Source organism: Sus scrofa, chromosome 3, assembly GCF_054392235.1.
Source record: "Sus scrofa isolate SSC_HxYL_T2T_F1_AM1 chromosome 3, Sscrofa_HxYL_maternal_Yorkshire_Landrace_v2.0, whole genome shotgun sequence".
NCBI classification, from domain to species: domain Eukaryota; kingdom Metazoa; phylum Chordata; class Mammalia; order Artiodactyla; family Suidae; genus Sus; species Sus scrofa.
In genome coordinates, this window is record NC_139385.1 from 87,712,792 (window position 1) to 87,728,263 (window position 15,472).

At 41.9% G+C, this 15,472-nt stretch overlaps 1 protein-coding gene across 6 annotated transcripts in view; it reads right to left on the reverse strand.

Moving 5' to 3' along the window:
• The window catches only part of MEIS1 (Meis homeobox 1), a 140,281-nt gene that overhangs the window by 55,434 nt on the left and 69,375 nt on the right, over positions 1-15,472 (reverse strand). For 4 of the 6 annotated variants that reach the window (XM_005662507.4, XM_021087440.2, XM_021087437.2 and 1 more), the window contains exon 8: positions 6,968-7,113. The exons of the other annotated variants lie outside the window; for them this stretch is intronic. In XM_005662507.4, coding sequence (XP_005662564.2) covers positions 6,968-7,113 — 146 coding nt within the window. The remainder of the gene's footprint in view (positions 1-6,967; positions 7,114-15,472) is intronic. 6 annotated transcript variants of the gene reach the window in all.

Here is a 15,472-nt window from a genome sequence, read left to right on the forward strand (position 1 = left end):
TTTTAATCTGAAAGATAAATGGAGGAGGAGCAGTTGCATATTCATTGACTGGGTTTGGTATTCTATCTTCAAAAATATACCATCACTAAAAGGAATTGGAAGAAGACTTGATATTGATATACATGCTGAAGTATAAATGGCCAGCTAGTGTTCCTACCGATATGTGTATCAGCAACCATCAACTTAATAAACTGTATTTATAGGGGCACTTCTGTTGCTTTGTTTGTCTTTTTAGAGCCACACCTGCGGTATATGAGGTTCCCAAGCTAGGGATCAAATCAGAGCTGTAGCTGTTGGCCTGTGCCACAGCAACGCAGGATCCGAGCTGTGTCTGCAACTTACATCACAGTCATGACAACACCGGATCCTTAACCCACCAAGTGAGGCCAGGGATCGAACTTGCATCCTCATGAATACTAGTCAGATTCTTTCTGCTGAGCCATGATGGGAACTTCAGGGCACTACTGTTTTGAACCTAAGCCTTTATTTAATCAACCTGATTAAGAGGACAGCAGAAGAACAAACTATAGCATATTTTTAATTTAGCCTTGAAACAAAAGGAAAATTTTATTTTTTATTTATTTATTTATTTATTTATTTATTTTTGTCTTTTTGCCATTTCTTGGGCTGCTCCTGCGGCATATGGAGGTTCCCAGGCTAGGGGTCCAATCGGAGCTGTAGCCGCTGGCCTACGCCAGAACCACAGCAACGAAGGATCCGAGCCGCGTCTGCAACCTACACCACAGCTCACGGCAAAGCCGGATCGTTAACCTACTGAGCAAGGGCAGGGACCGAACCCACAACCTCATGGTTCCTAGTCGGATTCGTTAACCACTGCGCCACGACGGGAACTCCAAAAGGAAAATTTTAGAATAAGCTGACAAATCACCAGCCAGACTCTACAAGTACATAAGGCGCCATATAAAAATGCCAATCATCAGTGAGATGCAAAAATATTTCAGCACAAAAATCTCAATCATGCCCCGAAAATGACACAGCCTCAGAGTTCACCTGCTTAGGAGTCCTATGTACCTGGATAAATGAGCAATTTTAAAGTTGGGCTTTTGCTTTTACTTCTGATTGCTCCCCCCCACCCCACATGCCTCCTCATCAACCAACTGTAATTACCCCAGGTCAGAGGTGCATAACTATGATTGGGGAAAAAAGGCTGGGGCAAAGGGAAGGAGGTGTGTGGAAGGCTGGGAGGGAGCTTGGCCAGGTCACTAATGGCCTCTGGGGCAACAACTTGGAGAACAGGCTGACGCTTCGCCTTTGATCTTCTAATTCACAATGATCATTAGTATTAACTCCGATTCTTCTGGGTGAAGAAGTCCAGCTGTAGCCTTTTCAGTTTACCTGACCTAAGAAAATTCATCACCCATCCCATTAGGATTTCAATAACCAGCTAAGAAAAAGAAAAAGAAAAAGGCAGTTGCCCCAGAATCTAGAAACCACTCGCTTCATTATTAAACGAGAGTTTAGATGATGGATACTACCGAAGAATTAGGGCATTTCAACATTACCTACGAGAAATTAAATAATCGATTCCGCTTTCCTCCTGAGACAGATGATTCCCAACCAAGTGAAAGATTCAGGGTCCAGTCTTATCAAAGTTGAAATATACTATCACCAAAGAAACAGAGATCTTTGAAAATTAAGATAGGTTTGTCATCCAAGCCTGTGCTGGTTTCGGCAAAGCCAAGCTCTGACCATTATCATTACTGAAGCCTGTGAAGGTGAACGGTAACCTCGGATAAGAAAAAAATAATAATAATTATGAAGACCTTCTTCTTGGGGATTTAAGAGAGCTCATTTTTGATATGGTACAGAGGCATCTGAAAGGAAAAATAACATCTTCTCACTCCATCATACTAGTTTTCAAGTATCTTAATGAGGTATCTGTAGATACCACATGGTAAAGGAGGAATCAAAGGTAGCTGTCATCTCCACGAACAAGCCTCCTTAGCTCAGGCCCAGGAACATGGACAACTGGTTGGAGGGACTCTCTTTCTCAAACACTCTGTACTACCCTGAATGACTTCTCAGGCAACGGGTTGAGAATATAGTCTTCCTGCCTCCCTGCCTTCTTAGGACTAATGGTAGTTGAAGGATGCTAGCTGGTAAAGCACAATAAGAATATTCACTGTTTGGGATTGGCATAGGTACACAGTGGTGTATGGAATGACTGGCCAATGGGGACCTGCTGTAGAGCACGGGAACTTTACCCAATATTCTGCGATGATCCATATGGGAAAAGAATCTGAAGAGGAATGGATGTGTGTACATGTGTGGCTGCATCACTTTGTCATACAACAGAAATTATCAGAACATTGTAAATCAACTATACTTCACTAACACTTTAAAAAATGAAAAAGCAAAGAATATTCACTGTGAAGACTGGCAAAGAATAGAGGGAGGGATAGAAAGAGAAACAGAAGTGGGAGGAGAGAAGCAAATTCCATCTGCTACCTACGTGCCTCCATACAGGTCCTTCTATCTGCCTTTTGACCTTCCACTCACCTTGATCAACAAAATGGGTTATCGGGATACCAAGGAGAAGTACTTTTTCATTGCGACAATAATTCATCATGTCTAGAGAGCAATTCTTCCAAGATTGCAAGCAGAGATATGACACTAAGATGTCTCCACCAGACCTTGTTACCAAAAGCAAAACCAATGAAACAACATCTGTCTCTTCTAGAGCATTCAATTCCCATTTCAATTCCATTTATTCCATCCTTAGAACGGCAGACCCGCAGGGCACTTTTTATCTAATAGTGTTTCTATGGCAACGGCCGTTCTCAACCTGGAAGATTCTACAACGCCTCACTTTGGCTTTATCCACATTGGAAGGCAAGTCTCATAAATCAGAATCTGAGACATAAATGTGGCCACAGCAAAAAAAAAGAAGAAGGAGAAGAAGAAGTGAAAGAGAGAAAAGAAAGATAGGAGGGAAGGAAGGAAGGAAGAGAAAACAAAATCAGGTAGCAAAGTGTGTGTATCTAACTTAGAAACAAAGTGTGTCTCTATAGTTCCCAGTGGGATCCCTAAGATAGGGAAAGACTGGGGAATCTAAGAAAATGTGGATGAAAGCCAATTCACTTTCAGGATCATCTCCACTCCTAGTCAAAGCCAAATGTGTCACCTCTTGAATGGTCTCTTCACCTGAATCTGCAGGTATGCATTTTCAACCTCCACTCTCCCTAACTTTTCAGCTACCTGGTAGCTCTATGCAGAAAAATATGTCACTGCCTATTTTAAATAAGAATCAGATTAACTGCTTCTCCCTTTAGATTTTATTTTAAACTCCAAAAGGTTAGGGTAGGAAAACAAACCAAAAAAAGCCCCTGGATTTTTTACCTTAAGCACTCTATGTATTTCTTCTCCTCATTTTCACTAGCCCTTAGGCACATATATTTGTAGCACTATGTTGCAAAATAACCAGTAATATGCAAAACACATCCAGTTTAAACATTATGACATAGGTTATATTTACAGTTGGAATAATGCCCTTAGGAAGGAAGGAAAGAAGAAGAAAAAAAAAAAAAAAAAAAAAAAACCCTCGATGTGGTTTCTTTTAGGAGACCTTCTCTAGTTATCAAAACTGGCAAAGGTTCAACTAAGTCTAAGCTGGAAATTCACATCACTGAAATTTCCTTTTACCCCATAATCACCAAAGTTTAAAACCTGTTTCCTTTTTCTTTTATTGTTTTCATTACACACAAGTATGTCCAGTTTAGCTTGCTAGAGACTGTGAGTCCAAGAATGAAGCTTTAGTTCTCTCCCTGGAGTAGTAAAATGTGCTACTGATTAAATCTACCTGTGGCCAGCTTACAGAAAGGCACATTTTTCTTCTGCAGCTGGGGTGCAAATCCAGAAAAGTTTTTTAATTCAGGGCCCATTCTACTCCTCTAACAAACAAATGCTGAAGGCCCTTTCAAAGGCAGATTTTTTTTTTTAACTGAATAAACCCAATGAAAAGATTGACCCATTAATTTGAAAAAGAAAAAAAAAATCAATTTGCTTTCCAAAAGGTATATGAGGTTTCATAACATGCCTTTTGGCATTTAAAAGATTTGTTTTTACCATTTGCTGATAAATTGTTATTGCTATTTTTTTAATTAGCCAGAGTTTCCGGCACTCTTTTCTATCTAGCATGACTTCAGAAAGGACTTCCTGGACAAGTTGCATCATCACATAGCAAGAATGGGATCATCGAAAATTTGTACACAGTCTTCCAAAAGAATTGTGCATCCCTAAAGATGTCTTAGAACTTGAAATAAATTTGCTAAGGAATTAATAATGGGCACACATCTAGTTACCTACATTTGGACAAATAATAATAAAATTGTAGATTTTTATAGCATTTATTCTAATCGGCTCTTGACTATAAATATTACCTAAACAGGCTGTGAATTCCTTCCAGAAGTGTAAAGAGACAGGGAGAAAACTATTTCTTGTAACTGGAGATCTATCTACTCCTGCAGCTGGAGAAGAAGGATGGACAGAAGGGGATCTTTCCCACTGGGGGAAGGAAAGAGGGAGAAAATGTAAATATATCTGAACTCACTTTGCTTTTTAGGTGATATTATGAAAGTCTTTGCTTTTTAGAGACCAGAGCCATTATCAGTATTTTCGTATGAGCAGATGGAGGTGGAGTGGGGAAGGAGGGTAGAAATAGCCAATGGAAATCAGGAGACAACTTGTGTGAGCATTCCTAGAATGCCAGGGAGACAGGGACAAATGGGTTCCCCCTTCAGGGGAGCGGTACAGGCCAGCACCGACCCCCAAACTGATGGAAATTAGCTGGACCTCAACAAAATCAGTTCATGAAGAATTTCTATGGCAGCTGCCCTAATCATATATGGACCGATCACAGAAAGCACTGCAATGCAGGCCAAGTCATGAGGGCTATTAAAAAGGTCTTTTTTAAAAAAGGAAATAATTTAGCTCTTGGCAAGGTTCTTCCCAAGGGTACGACCTAGAAAACCAGGAAATCTGGTGGATGAATAAAAGAACTGGCTTCTCCCTCTCCTGATTCTGTCTGAACCAATATTTGATTATATTTTATTCAGGGGCACCTCAGCTTCAAGTGAAGCCAAAACTCTTATGCGGATTGAAATGGAGACTGATGAAGTTTATCATTTTTTTTTTTTCGTGAGTATAAAAAATATAAAGAGTTTGGTTGTGACGTCAGGGTCAACCTGATTTTTGTCCCCTCCGCCCACTTACCCCCAGGTTAGATCAGGTTAGCTGGTTAACTCTCGGTGATGAAATATCAGCATGGCTGCATCAGCACTTTTGCCCAATTGTCACTTCTTATCTCCTGCTGACTTTAAAAGCCATACTGTTTATTTTTCATGCTCTGCCCTCTAGACCCTAGTTCTTCCCCTCCCCTTCGGCAGTGGTCAATAATCCAACAGCAAACTTGCACCAGGCAGAGCTCAAACGATCCACAAAAAAATGCCACAAGTGTCAGGCAAGTGATGGCACCAAACCAGGTTTTAGGTCAGCCTAATATGATATTAAAATCACCTAAACCATCTCCAGCTTCAACTATCAGCATTAACTCCCCCCAAAGCTGATTCCAAAACGGTCAGCACAGCCAAGTTACTGTTTGGAATCATGGTGGGAAGAAGAAAAGGAAAGAAACTCTCTGCTTTAGTTACTCGGGTTGCTCTCAGTTTTTATTTTAATCAGAGACGCTGGACAATCTGGATGAATTTATACCCTTGAGAGTATTGGAGGCACATCCAGGGAAGCAGAACCAGCGTAGCCTTCCAAATTCCCCATTTGTCTTCTTGTATCAGCATAAGTCACTGAGGAACATGGCTTTCAAAGTGGGCAGCAGGTCTGGACACAGGTCTGGACACATGTGTGACCATGTAGAATTAGCTTTGATACCGAAGAAAAACAAATGACTGTAAGGAAGCAAACTGTGCTAAAAATTGTAACATGAAAGGTTTGCTCCTGACATTTTTTCTAAAAACCAAGATTTTTAACATTCATTCATTTTAGGCTAGTCTAGGCTACGACCTGTCTTAAATCCATCCTTTGTCCCTAATATTGAACATCCCCCCCGGTCAACAATGTTGCTGCTTTTTAAAATATTTTTTTACCCATAAATTTTCATTTCATCTTCTTCCTTAGATGTCATTAAATCAGTATGCACTTACAAAAATATCCACCAAAATATTATGATTATAAATAGTTTGAACATGGAATCCATTCAGAACAATAACCAAACCAAACAAATCCCTCGGTGGCATAAAGACCCAAATCTCCAGTTTCTCACATCTCCAGGAGAATTCCTGCAGTGAAAACAGCAATACTCACACAGACAATATAAACTGTTACTCGGCTTGAAAAGTCACCAGGGACTGCACAGGAAGAGCTGACTCTATATTGCTGTTTTCCTTTACAGTTCTAAACCCAGGGACAACTTTCACTGTGCAACTCTGACTCAGATGAATGTTTTGTAATGGCAGCCAGTACAGTCAACCCACTTAAAAGCAAATTATGTGAGCATCCTGCCATTGCAACAAGATTTACATTTTTGCAGACCATTCGCCATGAAGGTCCACTAAAGCATTAGAAGAAATCAAGTCCTTCCCTCTGGGGTTCGGCTGACTTTGATCTTGGTGGGACCTAGTTCTAGGTACTTAAGGGCACACTGAGAAAAGCAACATCATTAACATACATACTTAAAAATCACAAATGCACATGAACGCCTAATCCTTATAACTTAACAAAAGTGAACAAAAATCGCAATGACAAACTTCACATAAAACTCCTCATTCGGGGGAACGGAGCTAGGAAATAAGTGCTTACAAGTTTGTAAGAACTGTGGGAACACAGTGATTTATGAAATATTCCAAGTCCAGAGGGATCATTTTCCCCCATGGTTTCTTTCTATCAAAACTGGTTCATTGTCCATATTTACATATGTCATTTAGAATCCACTTACTGTTAGATGCTGGAACAGCCACGCCCTCATGATATTTGTGGCTACTTTGGGAAAGATGCCACGCTTTTTGTGACGCTTTTTGTCCTTATCTGGATCATCATCGTCACCTGTGCTGGGGGAAGCTACACTGTTGTCCAAGCCATCACCTGCAAACATAGTGAATCAAATTTTGACTGATGCTACCTTGACATGCTTCATTCAAATAGAATGCCTTTGGACATAAACAAAAGCAAAAGAGCAATATAAATGATTAATAGCTTATTTGGTACTCTTTTTTTTTTTTTTTTTTTTTTTTTTTTTTTTTAAAGACAGAGAAAAAGAACGAGGCCTAGGCTCCAAAGTAGTCAGGTCTAAGGAACTTCTTCCAAAGAACAGTGGGACAGGTCAATAGGAATAAAGGGGAATAGCCCATCTCTTGAGTAGCTTTGTTGCTATGGGGATGATTCAGATGTGCACAGTTGAGACAAGTTAAGTGTAACTCCTACCAGGGAGTTAAATATGGTGGAAGCCATGAGCAGAGGTGCTGTCCCTGCCTGGGTACTCGAATTCCACATGTAGTCATTGATGTCAACTTGTGAGAAGATGCATTTAGATAGCAGCTATTTCCACAAGCGATCCATCTTAAAGTAGGCCATGGAAATGTAGGTAATCCATCTTATAAATAGTCTGACACAGGAATGCTTCAAATAGAATATAATTTTTCTTGTCAAAGAAAGAGAACATCAAGTTTAGTAAGGGAAAGATGCTGGAAATTGTCTTTTAATTAGAAAACAATGGCTATTTAAATCAAATAAAGCGATGTTAAATTAACAGTCAGCTGGGATCGTATGACCCTACTAATCCAGGTGGTTTCTGAAATTTCTTCTAGATTTAAATTTTTATCATTGAAAAGGCACCTGCTTACATATTCCTATACACAGGATCCTGTTTTTCCATTGATTTCTGTTATAACATTTAAGTTATTTCTTCTAGATAATTTTTTTGGCTCTGTGACACGATAAAATACAAGTGCAGTCGTCTCTTTTAAATGACATGTTGAATTAGGAAAAAAAAAAAAAAAGTGAAATTTCAGCCCATATAAGTATACTGTCTGAAAGAAGTCATAGGGTACAAATGGAAAGTCAATGCTTGCTGTTTCGACCCAAAAGATAAAAGGGAAAACAATCGGGGACTAAATCTCCTACCCGAAAGAGTAGCTTAGCTTTCGTCAAATGCTCTTCTCCACCTGGTACCCCAGCTCTCTCGGCAGAAGCTATGGGCTTTTATTTTAGGAAGAGACAGGTTGATCTGGGCCCAGAAAGAAGAGCTTTAGGGGCAGCTTTGGCGATGAGCAAGGGCATTATCTGGGTTGTGTGAGTCACTGGGAGACCCATCCACGTGGCCCAGGGATCTGGTAAGATCATCCATGGGAACTAGCCTAACATTCCTCTCCATTGCTTCAGGAATTTCTGTATTCCTACATCTAGGTGTTACCTAAATATCCTACACTCAGAAAGAATTCTCTATTTTGATTTCAGTTATTTCAGTCCAATCTAAGTAGTTGTGCTGCCATTAATCGACTGTTCTTAACAGAGCTCTTCAGGAAACTGCCCCCATTCCCCCAAGAAGAAAACTGCCCCCCAGATGACCTTGACTTGTGCTGAGCTGAAGCTTAAATACTTTGTTGGGTGACCAACAGACTCGTTTCAACATTTCTGCTAAGATTACAGCAGATGCCCCAAATACAAAACTTTTGCAGAACTTTCCTGTTTCATGTTTATCAATTTAAAATCTGTAATTTTTGGGGTACTCAGTGGTGCACTGACAAAATTCAGATATTCTGTTAAAGCTCCACGGAATCCTAGCGGTGTTGTCAGTGGAAAAGATCATCAAGACCAGAATTCCCAAGCCCTCAATGAAGAGAAAGTACTTGTAATCCTGTTGGGTGACTTGCCCAAAAGGGATGGGGCTGGTGTTAGGGGCAGGAGCAGACACCCATATCCCTAAACTGGTGCTCCTTCCACCCCACCAAGCCCTTTATTTGCATAACCAAGTGTTTTATAAAGAGTCCCCTTGGATTTGCCTAATAAATTCTTTGAAAGTCCAATATTTAAAGAGGCTTTTTATTCAGAGAAGCAATTCACCATATAAAATAACAATTCATTAAAGAAACATGAGAAAAGAAAACAACTCAACAGCATTTAAAATTTCAATGGGCTAATCCACTTTCAATATGCAAAAGGTAACCAAGGAAAAGAAACATATTACTTGATCATTGATTAAAAAACGAAAAGCTTGTAACCTAATGACAGGACAGTTTTTCACCACCTCTCCATGATTGTTTTCCACCTTGGAAAAAAAAAAAAAAATAGCCTTTCTATCCATCTCAAAACCCTTTCAGATTAATTTAGCAGGCAATGCCTAGTGCCTGCCTTGAAGAGAATTCATTGATAATTTATGGAAATATCTACTATAATCCAGCGGAGATGACTTTTTTCCAGCTTTGTGCATCAATAGATAATCAAGGCCTTAAAGCAGCCTTAGCTTCCCATTACCTCAGGCAAAAGAATTCCTGAAAGCGTGCCTTGAGGGCACCTGAATTATATACTCCATTAGGAGTGGAAGGCTTTCTGCATTCCATGTGTAACACTCACCAGAACCTTTCCTGTTTATTTCTGCTGTATGAAAGCAGAAGCATTAGGAACAGAATTTTTTAAGTGAAGACTTATGTAGATACAATGGAGAAACCTTTCAAGCAAGAGCCAGATCACCCCCTTCAGTCCCTGGCAGCGACCTCTCCCGAATAAAAGGTTTCTATTACATCATTAGCTCAAGCCAAAAACAGCCTTGGCTTAATGCTCAGTTTGTTCTTCCTACTGTTTTTAGGCAAATACAGCTACTTTACTCCCATCTGGGAGGGAAATTACACTGCTGGGTTGTAATCTAAGACAAGATTTTCATTGGAAGCAAATGCTTTCAATCCAGTGTAAATACTGGTGCATGTTCAGAAAAGCCTAAAACAATAAACCCTGCTCCTTCCCGACACAAGTTAGGGAAATGGAGAGGATGGGGCAGGAGGAGAGCATAATAAAACAGACTATTCTAAAAGCAAACACTTTCATAGATTTTAATAAATTGTTTAACCTCTTCCACTTTCTAAAATTGAAAATTGATCTCGAACCGGCTCCACCTCAGAGCAAAGTCTCAATGGCCAATTGTACCTTGCGCTCTTCCACCCACTCTGCAATTGGATACGGTCACCTCTCTGAGGTCTCTGGAGGATTTATTTCCTTTTTTTTTTTATTATTTTTTTTTTATTTTTAAGATCACTAAACAAACTTGGAGGACCGCCGGCCGGCCACACGGCAGCAGGCAGCCGCTCTGAACCACATTTGTAAAATGTCAGGAGTGACTTCATTCCTGGAGCTGACTTCTCCTGCCGCCAAATGAAGGCAAACTGAAAAGGTGGAAATAATCATAAAAATGATGCTAGTCCATAAACAAGCTTACAGCCTCATTAGGATAGCAGTAGGCTCCAGTGGGTGATTTATGCTCGTTTTGCTGATGCTATGAGGAAATGCCATAGGGCGACTTTAGCCAATTGCTAATGGTTTCTGACAGCTTCTTAGCAACTAGTGCAAGCAACGTTGTGGCGTTTGCTAGTGACAGAAACCGAAAATGTCATATTATCTGCCCATGTGTCATGAAGTCCGTGTGGCAATTAACTAGCAGGCCAGTGACTGAGGGGCCAGAGGCTCCTGAAAATGGCCTTTGGCTATGCAGAGGCAGCCGCCGGGTGCTGAGCTGCACACAGGCCACATTCTAATGCAGAAAGCCACTTCCCCGCGACCTGCCTGGCTCTGATGAGACCAGGCCCCTCACGTTCCCCCTTTCCCATCGCCAAAGTGCCACGGCGGCCTCCTCTCTCTCTGGGCACTGGCTTGAGCGCTATCAGAAGACTCTAAAGCGATCTGCTTTGATCTGATCGTCCCACTGGCTCCTTAATTGGCCCTACCTGGTTCTGGGCTTTTCAGACGCTGGATTCCAAGGGGCCAGCCATTTTTCTGCTCCCTCACAAATGAGTCTAAAAGGATTTCAGATCACTGAAGCAGACGCCTGGCCTGTCGAGATGGCTGGGAGCAGGGGAACTCTGGGCGGCCACAAAACGCTGTTTAAAAAACACCAGGCTTCTAACAAGCAAGGAGTTGGGGCGGGGGGGTGGGGGGGAGAATCCCGGCCGCACTTTGCAGGTTGCGAGCTCTCAAAAACCATGCACTATATGTCAAACTGTCAAACCTTTCAGCGTGGGCCATTTGCCCTTTCAAATAATATTTAAGAATTGTTTTTACAAAATTTTATAGGCCATGGTCTAGTGAAAGAGGCCAACCAACAAAGAAAGGAATTTGTACTACAATTCGTCTACGGACAATTTCTTGTGAGACCTGGGCCCGTCCCAGCGGAGCAAGGCAGGTGACCTGTGACAGCTCCCAGGCTGTCAGAAGAGCTCAGATTTCAAACACGCTCAACTCAAACATCCCTGGTCGCCTATTTAAGCATGCCCAGGCATTTAGACTGCGCTATCTCCTGCCTTTCAAGGCAGGATAAAGCGGCATTTATCGTATTCAGGCCATTCAATGGGTCAGCCTGACCGTGTCAGCAGGGGCTCCTTCCCATTTTTCTCTGCCCTCCTAACTCCCTCTCTCCCCGCTCAGGACCACCAGCCCCCCCAAACCTATTCTGAGGAAGGCCCACACAAAATCCCCCAAAAGCGCCTGCGATTTTACATCTCAAGAGATGGGCACTAGTGTGTCAGTGGGCCAGCAAGTAGGAACCCAGTGGGTTGTTGGCCAGAGGGTCCTTTATGACCCAGAAGCCAAATTCCTAATTAGGGGATGAACTTGCAGCTGCCAGGGCAAGTGGACGTGTAAGGTTGGGGACCCTCTTGTTTTGCTAGGAGCCACACCCGCTCCGAGACCATTGCCTTGACACTTGTGTTTGGAGAGTCCGTGGTTGCGGGCCACATTCCCTCCTTAACCTTTACTCTTCTCCTCTCTGATTGCTGAGAAATAAAGAGTCTTTGTCCCCCAGATGGACCTAGACTCAAAACTCAAGGCCAATTATAAGCATATCTTTCGATGCCGAGTACATGCCACTGTGCCTTGAATGTTGTCCACGTGGTGGTTTCAAAGCCCTCGGAGAACCGCAGAGCTCAAGTTGTGAGGGAGCTAACTTTTTAATCCAACATTAAGGGCTTCTGCTTTTCTCTTGTCTGTTTTCTCACCCAGCACATCTCCACGAGAAAAGAGAAAAGACGGCATTTTTCCCCTTAAACGGTGTGTAGAACATTCCCGCCTTTCTAGTGGCTGCTGAGGCAAACACCCCATTGTATGGAGGGATGGGTTTCCACTGAAGTCCTGCTATCGGGGTGTGCCAGCTTGCTAGGAAAAACAGAAAAACTACCCTGAACCCACTTTTCCCGATCCTGGCTGTGCCTACTTAGCCAGAAGTCACAGGGGATAATGTTTCTGTGTTATGTTAAGAGGATAAATGGTGAGAATTATAGACAAGCCTTTCCCAGGAACGGGCTAGAATACTTCAGAGGTTTTAAGGAGGTGTTTTGTCTTCATTTAGAATGCGGAATAGCTGCCAGGATGATTTTTCTAAAACGCATATCTGATCATATAACCCTGGCACTTAAAATCCTTCTGTGGCTACCCTTTGCCTTCAGAATAAAGGTCACAGTTTTTAGCCTGGCATAGGAGGCCTTTTCGTGGGTCTCCCTGGGCACTGCAGGCACAGCCGCACCCCCAGCTCAGTCCTCACCCCCCACCCCCACCCCCACTCCACGGTTCTCAGGACCTCACCCCACTCAGTCTCTCTCACAGCTCTTTGTGTTTCCCTGTGCCAGTCCTTTCCCTGTAGCATCCTTCCTGGCAGACCCCTTGGTGACCTTCTAGGTTCGGCTCAACTGCCATCTCCTATAAGGAGATTTGCTGGACTCTACTAATCTTTAGTAATCCTCCTCCTCAATCCTGAGTGATTTTGCTTCTCCTCACCATCCTCCGCTCAAACATACGTCATCCTCTGCCAGGACTGTTGGTTTCCGTAGATGTCCCCTCGACTTGATTACAGAATACATGAAAGCAGAGACCTGGTCATACTCCTTGTTAAGATTCCCTAACCCGGGGTTACCCCAGTGTACAGGCTCCTGACGTGTCAATTGCTTATTGAATAAATGCGTGAATACATTTTTTTTCACTGCATGGAGAAAACCCACAGTTGCAATTTCCTGCTGTTACAATTCTTTTTGATACATATCTACCTTAAATTCTTAAAAAATATTCATGAATGAAATTCAGAGAAATAAAAGAAAACGTAAAAGAAACGCCTTCTCCAAAGCTGGGACGTTTCCTTGGGATCTTTAAGCTCCTCGTGGGCCAAAGATGAACTCAGCATTAACGTATCAGACTTCACTATAATGTTTACCATAGCCCTTTAGAGATGTGCTCCTGGTTCCTGCGATTATGACTTAAAGGTATTTGCCTAACTAAAATTTCTTTCTGTTTCTGCATTTTTCCTGAGTCCGAAATTTAAAAATAAAGCAAACGCTATGTTTCTTTCTGCATTTCCCCCCAATAAATGAATGCTACTGCTCCCTCCTTCACATATCTCCCAGTTTTACCACAGCAAAGAATCTCAACTGTCTCTGAGCAGACAGTTTGACCCTGAGCTCAGACTTCAGACTCACACTTTTATCGATATGGTGCACACACAAAACTCTAGAACAGTGGTTTTTTCCTTGCCTGGGCCAAGTCATTGTGTCCGTCTTTCCCACAGCATTCTTCCCCACCTGCCTCAATAATTCTGCAGCAACAGGTTATCCAGGGACCTTAGTACCTGATACTGTTACAGATTGACATGTCATAGGATCCTAGGAGAACTTCGAAAGGACTTTGCAAGATAAATGCAAACATAATACAATTTCCTAAGCCTTATCATACAGTTTCAAGAGAAACAGAATACACTTTACATATCTGCAGATCTACAGCTAAGGGATATATGTAATGGTCTAAATCCAATGGTTAACGTCTAAGTTTACCTTTAATTCGAGTTCTGTTACCTCGGCCTCCCTTTTGTATCTCTTCTCATCCTTAGGAGTTTAAGGTTTCCTTGTTCTTAGTTCAAAGTGATTCTCGGGTGATCAAAGAAAAATAACAAAGGAAAGCACATTCTCCTATATTTTATCACCCATGGCTTTCCTGGAAAATCCTGGTAGTTCCTTTGGACACCTAGATAGAGTGTTGCTGGTACCTTCCCTGGCTGGTGTAAGTCCCAGAAGGGGCTTCATAAATGCCCAATGGGACAGAGACACCCATGGTACTGACAGAAAAGATGGAGGGAAGCAGGGGAGGAGATTAAGAAGAAGCAAGTTTTAAATAAACATATTCTTGGCACTTGTGAAAAGAAATGTCTACATATGCTTCCTAAGGTTGGCTTCACAGAGATTTGCTATGAGGCTTTTCCTTTCTAGTTGCATTTAGGTTTGTTAAACGGTGACAAACATTGGTTAATAGTTAACCACTGTGGAATGAGCTCACAGCCTCTCTCTGCCCTTTAGTGGACTCCTGACATCACAGAAACCCCAGGGAAGGGATGGAGAAGCAGAGCCTGGAGGCAGGAGCTGTCTCTATGAACCTATTGCCCCCTTTTCTAAAGAGTAAATGTAGCATTTAAAAGTGAGCTCTGGATATGTAACCAGCTTTTGCATAAGCTGTCACTCCTATCATTGATTCATTCATTTAACAAAAATGTCCTGAATGCCTCCTATGTCCCAAACATGAATACCAACTCTTAGAGACACAAATGGTGAACCAAACCAGAAAGAGTCCCTTTTTCTATATGCTTTCCAATTAGAGGGCACAGATGTTAAACAGAATAGTCCCAGTAATAAGTGTGCAATTGCACTCCATCAGAAAGAAATCAAAATCTATGAGCGTGTGGAACATCCCCAGGGCTCTAAGAGTTGTGACCTGCAAAGGCACTTCCATGGGATCATCAGTGTCCTCTCCATTGCATGTCCTAAGAGTACATAAATTTTATAAAATAAAGCCTCCCCCTCCTGTGTCTCTTCCTAATTCAACCTAACAAATCCCTGGATTCCCAACTAAGATTGGAGAATGAGGGACAATAGAAAGGCAAGGAGTCTATTCAGGTAGACCCCAATTTAAGCACTGGTTCTGAAGTTAATTTGTAAGCAGGTCTCTTGGATGTGAAGAGCGTACTTTCCCAGAGAAGCATGTTATGAATGGTGATAGTTCCCAAGCCTAGTTCATCAAAAGCCAAAGTAATTTATTCGGTGAATGAAGTTTAAACTGACATGTGGGCCCTGAGTTCGGGAAGTCAGAAAGGGCAAGAATAAAGAGGAAGATGAATTTCTTCTCAGATTTCTGTGTACACAGACCGCCGAGGCAAGTATGAAAATATGCGTGACTGCCTTTAGCACCTCTTTTTTTGTTATCTCTCCTC